General features: G+C 45.1%; 1 protein-coding gene across 3 annotated transcripts in view; it reads left to right on the forward strand.

Annotated features, from left to right (window-relative positions):
* The window catches only part of CEPT1 (choline/ethanolamine phosphotransferase 1), a 269,974-nt gene that overhangs the window by 24,526 nt on the left and 229,599 nt on the right, over positions 1 to 15,849 (forward strand). For all 3 annotated transcript variants that reach the window (XM_072137305.1, XM_072137306.1, XM_072137304.1), the window contains exon 2: positions 15,042 to 15,411. In XM_072137305.1, coding sequence (XP_071993406.1) covers positions 15,073 to 15,411 — 339 coding nt within the window. In that variant the 5' untranslated portion in view covers positions 15,042 to 15,072. The remainder of the gene's footprint in view (positions 1 to 15,041; positions 15,412 to 15,849) is intronic.

Here is a 15,849-nt window from a genome sequence, read left to right on the forward strand (position 1 = left end):
TGGAACAAAAACGCAGCCAAAAACGTCAGTTTTTCACGCATTGCACCCTGACGTGAAATGCAACGCTAGTGTGGAAGGGGCCTTATTAGGAAGGGGCATTAGGAAGGATAGTGTTTTAGTGGCTTTATCAGTATTTAAATGTTTTAAACTAAGCCACTGCATTGCAATACAAACGTATTAATGACCTGAGCATGTTGGTGCATGCTCAGTCACAGATCGCATTAACGCCTCTACAAGTAACTCTGGCGCCTGTAGAGGCAGTTTGACCCCTTGAAAATCTCCTGATGTGTGTAAATCTGCATCTCAAATCTCTGTCTGAGTTGGGAGCTGCAGCCTCTTTATGTCACTCCTGTAGCTCCCAGCCTCATAGAAGTTTATGTGCCCGGAGCTCAGCTACTCCGTACAGGCTCTGGTCACATGACCAAAAGCAGAGGAGACAGGCAGCCTGCACTCGGAGGATACTGCTCTGTGCTGCCATCTGTGTATTACTGTAGCAGCTTCTACCCCTAAACCCTGCTACGTCAGTTGGAGGGGGAGGGAAGAATGTGTGATGCCGGGACCAGCTACTACTCAGCCCTGCAGTCAGTGCCCTGATCTTTATCTGGAACACAGTGAAAAGCATATATGTTTCTGATGTGTATGTGTTTTTGTGTAGTGTGCTGTGTGATGTAGGTGTGATGTCTGATCTATATATGAACATTGTGTGCATGTTTGTTTACATGTATAATGTATGAATGTAGTGTGTGTTTGCTTGCACAGTACTATGGTTTGTGTTAAAACATCCACCCCCCCCCCCCCCCGTCCACTGTTTAATGCCTCTACTCTGTATAACCCACCCGCACTGTATAAAGCCCGCCGCCCCACCGCACTGAATGATGCCCGCCGCCCCACCGCACTGAATGATGCCCGCCGCCCCACCGCACTGAATGATGCCCGCCGCCCCACCGCACTGAATGATGCCCGCCGCCCCACCGCACTGAATGATGCCCGCCGCCCCACCGCACTGAATGATGCCCGCCGCCCCACCGCACTGAATGATGCCCGCCGCCCCACCGCACTGAATGATGCCCGCCGCCCCACCGCACTGAATGATGCCCGCCGCCCCACCGCACTGAATGATGCCCGCCGCCCCACCGCACTGTATATTGCGCCCCCCGCGCTGTATATTGCGCCCCCCGCGCTGTATATTGGGGCCCCCCGCGCTGTATATTGGGGCCCCCCGCGCTGTATATTGGGGCCCCCCGCGCTGTATATTGCGCCCCCCGCGCTGTATATTGCGCCCCCCGCGCTGTATATTGCGCCCCCCGCGCTGTATATTGCGCCCCCCGCGCTGTATATTGCGCCCCCCGCGCTGTATATTGCGCCCCCCGCGCTGTATATTGCGCCCCCCGCGCTGTATATTGCGCCCCCCCGCGCTGTATATTGCGCCCCCCCCGCCCTGTATATTGCGCCCCCCCCGCCCTGTATATTGCGCCCCCCCGCCCTGTATATTGCGCCCTTCCCGCCCTGTATATTGCGCCCATTCCCCCTTGCATTGTATAACACCACTTTCTTACTCCCAAATAGTGTAGTTCCAGCCTTGTGTCCCTACGCAGTATAATGCGCCACTTAAGTTGCTCACTCTTATGCCCTCACTGCCTGCACATACAATAGGAGTTACACAATCATTACTGCAATATTTATGTGCAGTAATGATTGTCTTGCAGGAATTGCAGTATATTAACATTACCCAAAAGCACTATATAATCCCAGTCCCCCTTTACACTGTATAACCACCTACACTATATAATGCCCCCAAGTCACACTATAACACTATCTTTCTATTAGTGGAAATCTAATACTCTCATCAGCGAAAAAAAATACTCCTTAAAAATGTTAAAGGAAACCTAGGACATGAAATGGTAGGTGTAAGATGCAAATACCTGAGCAGGTGCTGGAGCTTAGTTTCGTTAGTGTCCTAAACCGCTGTATCGCACTTTTTAAACACTTTTTAATGTTTATAGCTGAAGCAGCTTAGGCGCACCAAGCGTGCGCCTACATAGGAAGTGAAGGAGAGCCGGTGATGTCACACGGTCGCGCGCATGGTGCACCAAAGCTGCTTCAGCTATAAACGTTAAAAGGTGTTTAAACCCCGATACAGCGATTTAGAACACTAATGAAAGTAATCTCCGGCACCAGCTCACCCTGAGCTGGTGCTCGGTATTTGCATCTTACACCTACCATTTCATGTCGTAGGTTTCCTTTAAGAGGAGTATTATTACCCTAAGGGAAAAAATGTAGTGTGACCTCTGCTCAGTCATTTACAGTCAGGTCTGTAAGTAGGATTTGTCATGCCAAGGCATCAGACAGCCCTGGGGTACACATAAGGCCTCAGGGCTACCAGGGGAAAGATTGGTTCCCTCCAGTAAGTGGGGAAAGATGTCGGAATGGTTTAACATCTACGGATCAGTTATCGATGATTGTGGTGTTCTAGCAGGGTGTCAGGTGTAATAGATAGCTGACACCCCCGGCTTCTTGCTCTGGCTAAGATTGTGAGCCCATGTCAAAAGCTTGACTTAAAGGGGTTTGCCCATAAAAGGAAAGTTCTCGTATTTTACTCCGCCAAGTATTGTTTAAACCGCCAAGTATTGTTTACACAATAGAGAAGAAAAGGAAACCTACCACTTTACAATCATACTCAGGGTGAGCTGGTGCTGGAGCATATCTTCGTTATTTCAATAAAGCGGTGTAATGCTTTTTAACACGGTTTTAATCTTTATATTCTAAGCAGCTTCGGCGGGCATGGTGATACGTGCTCGGCGCACCATGCGCACGACAGTGTGTGCGCTTGAATAGGAAGTGCCGGAGAGGTCACACACACGCACGGTCGCGCACCTGATCTATATGACACAATCCACACCCTTATCCAAACCTTATCTTGCCTGTAGAGTTTGTAGAGCAGGTATCCTCTGTACACTGCTGGACAAGAAGTGCCTCTGTCTATAGTCCCCTTGGCCTCCTGCCCCTGTAGTACAGTGAGAGCAATCTGCCTGCTCATAGTCAGGAGTTTATGGTCGTATCCAGGGACAACCAAAATATAAACACCAGGACTGATTAACCCCTTCACGCTCCGTGGCGGATACCTGTGAAGGGTGTATGAAGAGGGCTCATGGGCTGAGCCCTCTTCATACAGAGATGGGTCTTTGCTGCATATCGCAGCAAAGACCCATCGCTAACACCCGCAGTCGGTGCTTGCACCGATTGTGGGCGTTTAACCTTTTCTTTGCCGCGGCACTGAAAGCATGGGCATGGCAGCCGCCATCTTACCTCTGATCGCCACTCCCCCGAACGTCATCGGGGGGCGGCTATCGGGCGCCATGGTAGTCTCGGGTCTTCGTTTTACCCGAGGTTGAATGGCTTCTTCCTCTTCATTACAATGAGCCACTGGCTCAGTGTAACGTATAGTGTGCAGAAATGCCATATACTGCGATACAGTTGTATTGCAGTATATGGTAGGAACGATCAGACCATCTAGGGTTAATGTACCCTAGAGGGTCTAAGAAACAGTGACAAAAAAAAAGAAAAAAAAAGTTTTAAAAATAAAAAAAAACAAAACGGAGCTTAAATAGTTTGATTTTATGATTTACAAAATTTATGGCCTCTCTAAAGTTCCATGATCCTTTAATTCTCAGTAAACTCCTCCTCCCTCTTGTGCACTGCTCCCAGTGATGATGTAACAGACGGTGCTACTCTGTTACCATAGTAATGATGTGTAACTGCCATCCCTACAACACTGGCCATACTGGATGCACTGCAACCAACCTGCTACAGCCAAACGTAGTGGTGATGGCATGACCTGCCTAGGCAGGTGCAGGATATGTGATGTGGACATGTGACCAGCGGCCATCTTCTGTCCTGTGTCTTCTCCGCAACGGACCGTACAGAGGAAATTAACGGACTGATTAAAGGGCCAGTAGCATTTTAATTCTTCATTACAGTTTGTCACCAGTATTTTCTGCTAAGGGGAGCAAAATTTTCATTAACAACTAATTACATATTAGCTTATAATTTGAGTACTCATTTGTATATGAATTATGCTGATTCCTGGTATACTCCTTTAAAAGTTCAAACCACCCCCTCTTCCTTAGAACTGATATAAAACATAATAAACAGTAAAAATGCCCGATCTATCAAAATATAAAAACTGTTCTAACCGGTGGTGACCTCCGAGACAGGAAATGGTGTCCAAATGTCCCAAACGCAACTTTTACACCTTTTTACATGACATAAAAAATGTAATAAAAAATTATCGAAATGTTGCCCAGACCTCAAAATGGTAGCAATGAAAACGTTGACTCATTTCGCAAAAAATGACACCTCCCCCAGCTCTGTACACCAAAGTATGAAAAAGTTATTAGCCTCAGAAGTTATTAGCGTCTTTTTTTGTACACATTAGTTTAATTTTAAAACGCAATAAAACTTGTAAGAAATTTGGTATCCCCGCGATTGTACTGAATCAAAGAATAAAGTAGAGGTCTTATTTGGAGCGAAGAGTGAAATTCGTAAAAACTGAGCCCACAAGAACGTGACTCTCACACGTTTTAAACATTTTTTCCACATTTGGAATTCTTTTCTGGCTTCCCACTACATGGAATGTTATAATAAATAACATCACGGGAAAGTAAAATTTGTTACACACAAAATAAGTCCTCACACAGCTCTGTACATGGAAAAATGAAAAAGTTATGGATTTTTGAAGATGGAGAGCGAGCAATGAGCGAAAATATCCTGCGTCCTTAAGGGGTTAAGACCAATTGGAATCCTTTCTGCTAAATGCTGTATTTTTGTTAGAGGGAGCCTTTCACCAGGGGCCTAATTTTCACTAAAGACAGGTTGCAGAAGCCCATTATACCTGCACTGCAAAGATACCTTACAGCTTTTTCTGAGCATTTGCTTTACAATCAAATTTTTTTTGTAAACACTGTGAAAGTATAGAGAGATCACTTACTGTCACGCTTTGGACAGTATGAGAGAAGATTAGCACACACACACCTCCACCCCTAGCTCCTCCTCTCAGAGAGAACACTGATTAGAATCGTTCAAAACTGGGACTGTGGGTGCTAGAAAGGAAACTTAAAGTGCCCCTGAATCTGTGTGACAGCCCCTACAGAATGGTATTCTACTCTTCACATGAGTGAGGTGGTGAAAGGTAATCTTTAGGTGTATCACAAGGGTTTAAGTAAACATGGAGGTGCAATTTTTAAATAGTTTATGTATACATTTTTTGAAAAAGAAAATGATTAAGTATATAATGCCAAAAAGCACTGCACAGTTTGTTAGCCAATTTGTCCTGTGTGTGCCAATACCCCATATGTAACTTGCTGTGAAGATACACGGCAGGACATGGAAGGGAAGGAGCGCCATTTAAGTTTGCGTTGTCACATTGTATAGGCAATAAAATTTGTTTGTTAGTGTGGACAAACGAGGGTTCACTTTTTGCAGCATGAGATGCCCTCTATAGATAATTCATTTTGGGGCGTCTATATTTTATTGATGAGATTTTATTAACTCTTTCTGGGTAGTGGTAAAAGAAATAATTTATTCTTGTTTTGTGGTTTTAGCACAATTTTTGGGGGCGTTAACCGTAAATTGAAAATAATTTTTTATATTATCTGGGTGTGAAGGAAACCGCGATGTTCCAGACCCCTGAGGGGTACGCAAGGTCACTCTGTTATCCTTTTATAGACACTCCCAGAACGCACGGGTTCTGAGCAGGAAGTGATTTAAAGTTGTCCACCAACTTCCAGATATGGCACAACAATTAATCCGCCGTCCTGAGTGGCTATAAGATCCCTCTCACTAGCCTCGGTGAGACAGAATATTATCAGCCTTATGCTGCCACCAGTTCTCCTTTAATTTAAGCCCGGTCCGTAACGGGATTATATAGGGTGAGGAACCAACCCGGTAGCATGTATATAAGCGAGAAACCCGGACGTTGAAATTCGTGATCGAGATAAAAGAGCAACGCAGGTTAAATTTTATATTTATTTGCCTTAAGGGCACACTAGACAAAACAATATATACAGTCGGGATATATACGGTTACACAGAGTACAAACTACAAGGTGGCACTACAAGTTACAGCAAGTTAGTTACCTTTGTGTGTGTGTGTGTGTGGCTAATGGATAGACCACACCTTAAGTTCCTTCTCTGCTCTTGATGGTAAAGTGGTTCCCAGAAAAAAGACAAGGCCCATTCAGTGGTGCCTGATTATATCGGGTGCGGACATACCTCTGTACACCCTAAGGAGGAGTCATGGGTCACCCCTACTTGGTACTACAACCAGAGCTTCTCAAGGGGAAGTCGTAGGGTCATGGTTCTGGTATCGGGTGAATCCCTGGATCGCATTGATACCAAACCATTTTCTATGGTCCTATCCAGAGATCTATTAATATCATGGAACAGAGTATCCTAGAGCCCCTCGGATCGCATCTTCTTGATCAGCAGAAAATAATCAATCCAGAAATTTATTTGTTCGTCTGGTGAGATGAACCATAACCTCATAAATGTCCCTTTTCAACATGGTGATTTTAGTCTTTTTTTGGGGGGGGGTGGTGGTGCCTGGAGTCAGTTTGTCTGCATAGGTCTTTGAAGCCCAGTCACATGCTGTGTGTGATGAACGCCGTAAAAAGAAAAAACTTTAAAAACCCGCCAAAAATTATGATTTTTACCTATTGAATCCCACTAAAACTGCTCAAAGTGAACAACAAAACATATGTACTACAGAATGATACTGTTGCAACATGTCCCGCAAAAAACAAGCCATCAACCAGCTCTGTAGCCAAAAAAGTAAAAATGATATGCCACTTGGAAGACGGCGATGTAAAAATGATAGATTTTTCCCACATAAGGGTTTTATTTGGCAAATTTAGTAAAACATAAAAAAAAATATTCATGTCTGGAATCCCCGTAATCGTATCGACCCATAGAATAAAGATAACATGATTGTTGGGCTATATGGTGAACACGAAAAAATAAAAAAGTCAAAAATCCAGTACAGAATTGATGCTTTTCTACTCGTGACCTCAAAAAAAGTTCCTAAATTTCAACAATAGGGGATATCAACCCCAAAATGGTAAAACTGGAAAAAGCATCTCATCCTGTAAAAGAAATGCCATCACATGGCCCCGATAACAAAAAAGCGAAAATGTTATAGCCTACAAAATGGGCCAATGAGGAAACTAAAATCCTGGCAGCTGCAGGTCCCTCCTTCCTTTCTGCGCCTCACCCTGCGCCAATAAAACAAGTAACGGCCACATGTGGGGGGTCTCTGCACTCGGGAGAAATTGCAGAACTTATTGTATGGTGGGTTTTCTCTTTTTATCTTTTGGAAATGTGTAAATTTTAGGGCTAAATGAACGTACACCCGACAAAATTCAACCATTCTAAATTTCACCTCCATTTTGATTCAGTTACTATGAAGATCTCAAGGGGTTAACAATCTTCCTAAAAGATGTTTCTGATAGCTTGAGGGGGGCAGTTTTTGAAAATGGGTTGATTATATAGGGGCTTTTAATGCTAAATATGTAAAATTTCATTCAAAACAGTACCGTATATACTCGAGTATAAGCCGAGACCCCTAATTCTACCACAGAAAACTGGGAAAACATATTGACTCGAGTATAAGCCGAGGGTGTAGTATACAGCCAGCCCCCATGTAGTATACAGCCAGCCAGCCCCCGTGTAGCATACAGCCAGCCCCCGTGTAGCATACAGCCAACCAGCCCCCGTGTAGCATACAGCCAACCAGCCCCCGTGTAGCATACAGCCAGCCTGCCGCCGTGTAGCATACAGCCAGCCTGCCCCCTTGCAGCATACAGCCAGCCTGCCCCCTTGCAGTATACAGCCTGTGTAGCATACAGATAAAAAAAAATAAACTTAATACTCATCCTCTGTTGTCTCCGATGTTCGTCGCGGCTTCTTCAGTCTTCTATCTTCTCAGGCCGGGAGATTGCGCCGGCCGTCGCTCACTGTGATGCGACGCTGTCGCCGTGGATGGCGTCATCAGCGGTGACAGCGCTGCATCACAGTGTGCGATGGACGCGACTCTGACGGCTAGAGAAGATAGAAAACAAAGGAGGAGACACGGGGAGCCGCCGGGAGCCGCGACAGGGATCGGGAGCCGCGGCGAACATCAGGGACACCGGAGGGTGAGTATTATTTTTTTTTTTTTAATTATTATTATCATTGACTCGTGTATAAGCCAAGGCGAGGTTTTTCAGCACATTTTTTGTGCTGAAAAACTCGGCTTATACACAAGTATATACGGTATTTATCCCCAAAATAGTAAATTCTGAAAATACAGATAATCGATAATCTATTTGTAAGCCGCGTGACGTCAAAATAAATTATCCAGACATTTCAAAAATTATGAAAATGTAAAGTAGACATATGGGAAATGTTATTCAGCAAGTCATTTAGGTGGTAAATATATCTGCCTGAAAACGCGATGATTTCGAATTTTCAAAAAATTTATCTTTTTTGCTTAAGTTTTGCGTCTATTTACAAAATAATCAGCCAAAATTTACCACTGCAACATGTGGGGAAAAAACAATCTCAGAATCGTTTAGATAAGTAACAGTGTTCAAAATTTATAACCATATAAAGAGACGCATGTCAGAATACAATAAAGGTGGTGAATTACAAGCAGGCCTCCACTCCCCCTGGTCACATTTATCACACCTCCCTCCTCTAGAGGGCGCTAAGGGGTAACACCTTTGTGTTTCCCCATGCGCCCACTCACTCCCTCTCTACGGCTGAGAAATACCCAGCTTCAGCATCTCGTCAGTCACCCAGCTGTGGTCTGTTTCACCTCAGGAGGGACCCGGTATGCTGAAAACTGGGATGGGGTTTTGTCCCCGGAGTCCATGTGATGGACTGCCAACAGTTTTTTTCCGAGGTTGGTTGCTGAACAACTCCCGTAAGGGGTGAAGGGTTGCCCACAGCTGGGACCTTTGGTCCGCCCTGGAGCTGCTGGCAAGCCTCCACATCTGCTATGGATTCCTTTGGCCAAACCGGACAGAGAACCATTACCTGTGGGTCACTGGGCCATACCTCTGATTTACCCTGCTGAATCGTCCTCTGGTACAGTCGCTTTTTTTTCCCAGGCCCGCTTGTAGACGGAGTCCAAGGGAGACTCTACCACCTGTTTTGCCTGAATTTTCTGGCAAGTATCAGTGTCTAACGTTGCCGGAAACGTCTGGATGGACGTGGCAAAAATTTGCGCGACTGCCCTATCTTCTGCTGGCTTTCCAGGGTCTATCTCCTGGCCTCTGTCTGAGGGGCCTCACCGCAGTGATGGTCGCCGTGACCGCAGGTAGCGCCTGCTTCCTCTCAACTTCCGACCCAGTTTCCAAGGCAGACAAACTGACCCGTTCATGTGACATTCTGGTTGGGGATGGGCCATGTAGCGAGTCCTTGCCGTGAAGATTTTACTCTCCCAGCACTTTCCCGTCCTCACTGACAGGGCGTCCTACGTGAGACAACTGACTCGCTGTGGTGAGAGTAGAAGAAACCGCCACGTCTTCTGCCAGCTTTCCTGGATCTGTCTCCTGGCCTCCATCTGACCTGGCAGCCACTTGATCAGAAGGGAGGAAGTTGGCGAGCCCCTGGGGGGCTACAATGCTCCGATTGCGCGTCCCAGCAGCGATGGTTGCTGTGACTGCAAGTAGCGTCCACTTCCTCTCAGCCTCTGACACAGTCACCAAGGCAGATGGATGGGCGTCCTGAGACAGTCTGGCTGGTAATAGGCCCTGCAGTGAGTCCTTGCCGGGAAGACCCTTCCCGTCCTCACTTGTAGCCCCTCTTACCTGAACCCCCTGACTAGACGTGGTGAGAGTAGAAGAAACCCCCACGTCTTCTGCCAGTTTCCCCGGATCTGTCTCCTGGCCTCCATCTGACTTGGCTTCCACTTCATCAGAAGGGAGGAAGTCGGCGAACCCCCCCGAGGGGCTACAACGCTCGACCGCGTGTCCCAGCAGCAATGGCGTCCACTTCCTCTCCGCCTCTGATCTAGTCGCCAAGCAGACGGACAGGCCCTGTCCTGAGACAGTCCGGTTGGGAGTAAGCTCTGCACGGAGTCCTTACTTGGACGCTTCAATAGTGCTGGTATTTTTCCGTCCTCCCCTGAAAGATTTTACCCCACAGCTGTTAGCCCCCTGTCTCTCCCTACACTCGGAGTGTCAGAGGACAACAGGTATCCAGAGGCTGACCGGCCACTTCCCATAGTAGCCTGACCCTCTGCTTGGATGGTCCCCTCCCCGACAGTGGTACTCATGACCCTACCCAACCCCACATTCCTGGCAGTAGGTATGTCACACACATTAAAATCACTGACAATATTAACAACACGGTCATAACAATCTGTTACAGCGGCAGGCTTGATATTGCTGTCTGAGGAATCAGTCCTTGATGATTCTGGGGTCACATACTGCGACACTAGTCGGCCCAAGTCTGTTCCCAGCAAAACCATCACAGGAAGGTCAGGTGACACACCCACCTCCCTCATGCCCATCCCCACACCCCAGTCCAAATGCATCTTGGCAATGGGCAGTGCCGGTACTGTTCCTCCAATTCCAGAAACAGTGAGGGTTTTCCCAGGTATCAAATCCTGTGGGGACACCAGTTCAGACCGTAAAAAGGTTACCCCTGCCCCAGTGTCGCTCAGTCCCATGGCCCTGGTCTATGGTGGCAGGCTGTAAATTATGATGGAACCTCCCCCCACCCCACAAACAAAAACAGAAGATGGTGTCAGGGACGGTCCTGGGCCTCTCTGGCGCTGTGGGCACATAGCCTTGAAGTGTCCTGGCTGTCTGCAGAAATGACAGAGATGGTTTTCACCCACTGATGTGGAGAAGGGAGCATGGGCAGGTACCCCCTTGGGTGCAGGGGCAGGGGTAACAGGGAAGGTGTCCATCTTACCCCATCTCCAACCAGCAGGTCTCCTGGACTCCAGATTCCAGTTGTTGCTGTATTCATCTGCCAGGCCAGCTGTTTCCAAAGCCTCTTTGGGTTTCCGGTCACAAGGTGCTGCTGTAATTCCTCAGTGAAATTCCCTAAAAACTGCTCAATGGCGATTTGCTCCTTCAATTGCTGGTAGGTGGTAAGTCCCAGTCCTGAGGTCCACTGGGCCACTTCCCGGAGGAGAGCCCTCATATGGTCAGTCCAGCTGTCAGCAGACCCCCCGCTGCAAACTCCTTATCTTCTTTTGGTAGGAATTAGGGGTCAAGTTGTACTGACGGACCAGAGCCTGCTTGATATCCTCATAAGCCAGGGTGGTCTCGTTAGACTAATAGCCAAATATTTCCAGGGCCTTCCCTCTGAGAGGAGGGGTAAGGTACTGAACCTATTGGTCCGCAGGCACATGGTACTGTTTTTCAAAAGCCAGTAAAAAAGTGTCCAAGTCAGTACCTTTATCCAGCAGGGGAAAATCCTCATTCCGCAGCTTTGGGACATGGTTCTCTGGCAACACTGGACTAGCAGGAGCAGACTGTTGTAGCTGGCGCATCTGCAGCTGGTGTTCATGCTTCCGTTGCCTTTCTGCAGCCTCTGCTTCCATTCTCTCTCGGCGCTCTGCAGCAGCCATGAGGGGCTTGTATGCAGCATGTAAACTGGACAAGGCAGCTTGCAAGATGGCTGCCGGACCCATCAGGCCATGTGAGTGGGCGGGCCAATGTGGGACTGGCAACTGGCTTCTTGGGGAGTCTGGGCAGAGCTCCCCCTCGCCTTAAACATTAGTGCCTCCCACCTCCTCCTTGTCCAACTGCGGTACTGCATTGTCCTCAGTAATGTCCGCAGCTGTGACAGCGTTCCTACTGGTCATTCTCAGAGCTGTTGGTAACAAAAAACTGCCACTTGATCTACCTCACACCTTACTGTAATTGCACTCTTCCTGTGTCTAGTGCTGAATTGGTGTTAAGATCCCAATGCAATGCAAGATCCCCAAGGAGGAGTCATGGGTCACTCCTACCTGGTACTACAACCAGAGCCCCGGAGAAGCCATAGCTTCTCAATGGGAAGTTATAGGGTCATGGTTCTGGTATCATTGTATCCGGGTGAATCCCTGGATCGCATTGACATCAAACCTAACCCATTTTCTATGGTCCTATCCAGAGATATTGATATCTCTGGAACAGAGTATCCTAGAGCCCGGCAGATCGCATCTCTTGATCAGCAGAAAATAATCAATCCAGAAATGTATTTGTTCTTCTGGTGAGATGAACCATAACCTCATAAATGTCCCTATTCAACATGGTGATTTGAGAGTTTTAATGGCTCTTTGTTCGAGACTTGGGGGGGGGGGTGCCTGGAATTGGTTTGTCTGCATAGGTTTTTGAAGCCCAGTCACATTGTCAACAATCTCGTTCAATTAGGTTAACCACTTAAGGAAGGAGCCATTTTGTAGCCATTTTTCCCCACATGTTGCACGTTATTTTAGTCGTAAATTTTGGATAAGTTTTGCGTTTATTTACCAAAAAAACGAAAAAGTGCTGAATTTTTAGAAAAATTAGCAATTTTCAAAATTCTAAATCACTGCGTTTTCAGGCAGATAGATTTACCACCAAAATAAATTGCTGAATAACGTGTCCCATATGTCTACTTTACATTTTCATCATTATTTAAATGTCTGGATAATTTATATTGATGTCACGCGGCTTACAAATCGAATATTGATTTTCTGTATTTTCAGTATTTACCATTTTGGGGATAAATACCGTTTTTAATGAAATTTTTACATATTTCAAAACCCCCTATATAACCAACCCATTTTCAAATCTGCACCCCTGAAACTATCAGAAACAGATTTTAGGAAGATCGTTAACCCCTTGAGATCTTCGTAGTAACTGAATCAAAGTGGAGGTCAATTTGTGCCGGTTATACGTTCATTTAGTCCTAGAATTTACACATTTCCAAAAGATAAAACCCACCATACAATTTGTTATGCAATTTCTCCCAAGTACAGAGACCCCCCCCCCACATGTGGCCGTTACTTGTTTTATGGGTGCACAGCGAGGTGCAGAAGGTAAGAAGCGCCCTGCAGCTGCCAGGATTTTAATTTTCTCGTTGCCTCCTTTTGTAGGCTATAAAATTTTCGATTTTTCGTTATTGGGGCCATGTGACGCCATTTTTTTTTGCAGGATGAGATGCTTTTTCCAGTGTTGCCATTTTGAGGTTGGTATCACCTATTGTTGAAGATTTGGGAACTCGTTTTTGAGGGCAGGAATAGAAAAGCATCAATTCTGTACTGGATTTTTGACTTTTTATTTTCGTGTTCACCGGTTAGCCTAATAATCATGTTATCTTTATTCTATGGGTCCATACGATTATGGGGATACCATACATAAATAATTTATATTACGTTTTACTAAATTTGTCAAATAAAACCGTAATGTGGGGCAAAAATCTATCATTTTTGCATTGCCGTCTTCCAAGTGGCATAACATTTTTACTTTTTTGGCTACAGAACTGGTTGGTGGCTTGTTTTTTTTCGGGACATGTTGTACTTTGCACCAGTATCATTCTGAAGTACATATGTTTTGTTGATCACTTTTTTGTGGGATTAAATAAGTAAAACTTTTTTTTTTTACGGCGTTCATCCTATTGGTTCAATAATTATTTAATTTTATTCTACGGCTTGTTATGGACGCGATGATACTATATATGTGTTTTTTTATGATTTAGACTTTTTTTTTTTTTTAGCATTACATGTCTCCTTAGATGTTAGGGGCTTATGGACATTTTTAATTGATTTATTACTTTATTTTTTATTGAAAATTTTTTTTTTACTATTTCCACCATGGGACATGAGCAAGCAATCATCTGATTGCTTGTTCATAATAATATCCTGCAATACTGATTTATTGCAGGGTATTAGCAGTGGCCGCCTATGCACATGCAGAAATCCCCAGAGATGCCATAGCAGCGATCGGGGGGGGGGGGGGCGATCGTGGGGGAAAGAGGCATGTTAGATGCCGTGGTTGCGCTGATCGCGGGTGTTATGCTGGGGTGCTGGCTATATGTTACAGCCGGCACCCCCTGTTTGCCGTCGCCGGTTCGGCTCCGATCCAGAGCCGAGCCGGCATCACCTCGGCGGCGGATATATCCGGCACTAAGCGTTAAGTCACTGCGCTCAGTGGTAGATATATCCGCCACTGAGCGGGAAGGGGTTAATAAAGGTGGTGAATTACTAGCAGGCCTCCCCTCCCCCTGGTCACATTTAATACACTGGGTCACTTGAATTACAGTGATTTTATAAGGTTTATTTTCATTCAATCAATTTTAATTAATAAAAAAAAATATTGATAAAATGTTATTTGTTTTAGCATTGCCATTTGTTCAAAGGTATTACTTGTTTGTAAGTGCTAGTGGAGGGCTTATTTTTTTGCAAGAATAATTATTCTGTTCAGTTCCATCATTATAGTTCACCTTACTTGTTTTGATCATTTTTGGACCTTTTTTCTAAAGGTACTTGATAAATGAACAGTTTGGCAAGTTTTTCAGGGTTTTTCTACAGTGTTCACTGTGTGGGTCCATTTATAGATTTGTTACAGATGCTACAATTTCAAATGTGTGTTTTTGTGTGTGTGTGTTTTTATACTTTATAAGGTATGTCTATGGAAGAGATGTGTTTTTGGGACTTTAAGTTTATTTTTTATTTATTATATTAAAAAAATGTTTATTTTGTCCTAGGACAAATTTGGGGTTTTGCTGATTAATTTACTCTTGCCTACCTCAGTTCACGTACAAGTGTCTTTTTTGCTCTTGTAATACTGCCAGCTGAAAATGTGCAAAGTCCATCTGCATGCAAGTCTTTACCTTCTTTTATTTTGACCGCACACCAAATTTAAATTACAACGGTCACTATTCTAATCAATTTTGCATGTTTATGAAATCTTCTTTGATTGCAAACAACTAACAAAAATGCTGAGAAACATTTTTCCAGAATAAGTCCTTCGCATAGTAAAAGCTTAACATATTTAATGCTTTTTTTTCTCTTCTTTCCAGATTTGTCATTTTGGTTTAAAGTCTAAACTCCATGAGTGGACAAAGGTCATCAAGAAAAAAATGTGGAGAAATCCACAAAGAACTTCCTTCACATTGTGAGCACGTCTCCAAAACAACATGTGTTTTAAATAAACTTGTGGAATTGCCAACACCACCTCTTTCCCGACACCAGTTAAAGAGGTTGGAAGAGCATCGGTATAAAAGCTGTGGAAAATCGCTTTTGGAACCACTTATGCAAGGTTTTTGGGAATGGTTGGTTGGTCAGGTCCCTTCATGGATTGCACCGAATCTTATCACCATAATAGGACTTTTGATCAACATCCTGACAACAGTAGTATTAGTATATTACTGTCCATCGGCAACAGAGCAGGTAAAATAAATCTTGTTTTAATCTCCTATATGCATGTTGGATAGTTCTATAGCAGTATTACTTCTAAATGTATTTAAATTTTGCGTGTATAGCAAGGTTGATGGCATCTCTGACACCAGCGACTTTGGTGTGTAGGAGAAAAAAGCTCTGAAGATCTGAGCATGCTGTCATATGCACAGAAATACCATTGGGGGTATTTGGTTGGTTGCAGCGTCTGGACGCTAGTGATCGATATGGAAAGAAAGAGGTAAAAAAGGGGCAACAATATAAAATTAATATACAACGAGTTGGTGAAGGTATTTAACCCCTTCCCGACTAGTACGGCGCGCGGGCCGAGCCCTCTCCATAGCCGGTAAGTCTTTGCTGCATATTGCAGCAAAGGCTTACCGGTAACACCCGCAATCGGTTCTAGCACCGATCGCGGGTGCTTTCACTGAT

Source organism: Engystomops pustulosus, chromosome 2 (genome assembly GCF_040894005.1).
Source record: "Engystomops pustulosus chromosome 2, aEngPut4.maternal, whole genome shotgun sequence".
NCBI classification, from domain to species: domain Eukaryota; kingdom Metazoa; phylum Chordata; class Amphibia; order Anura; family Leptodactylidae; genus Engystomops; species Engystomops pustulosus.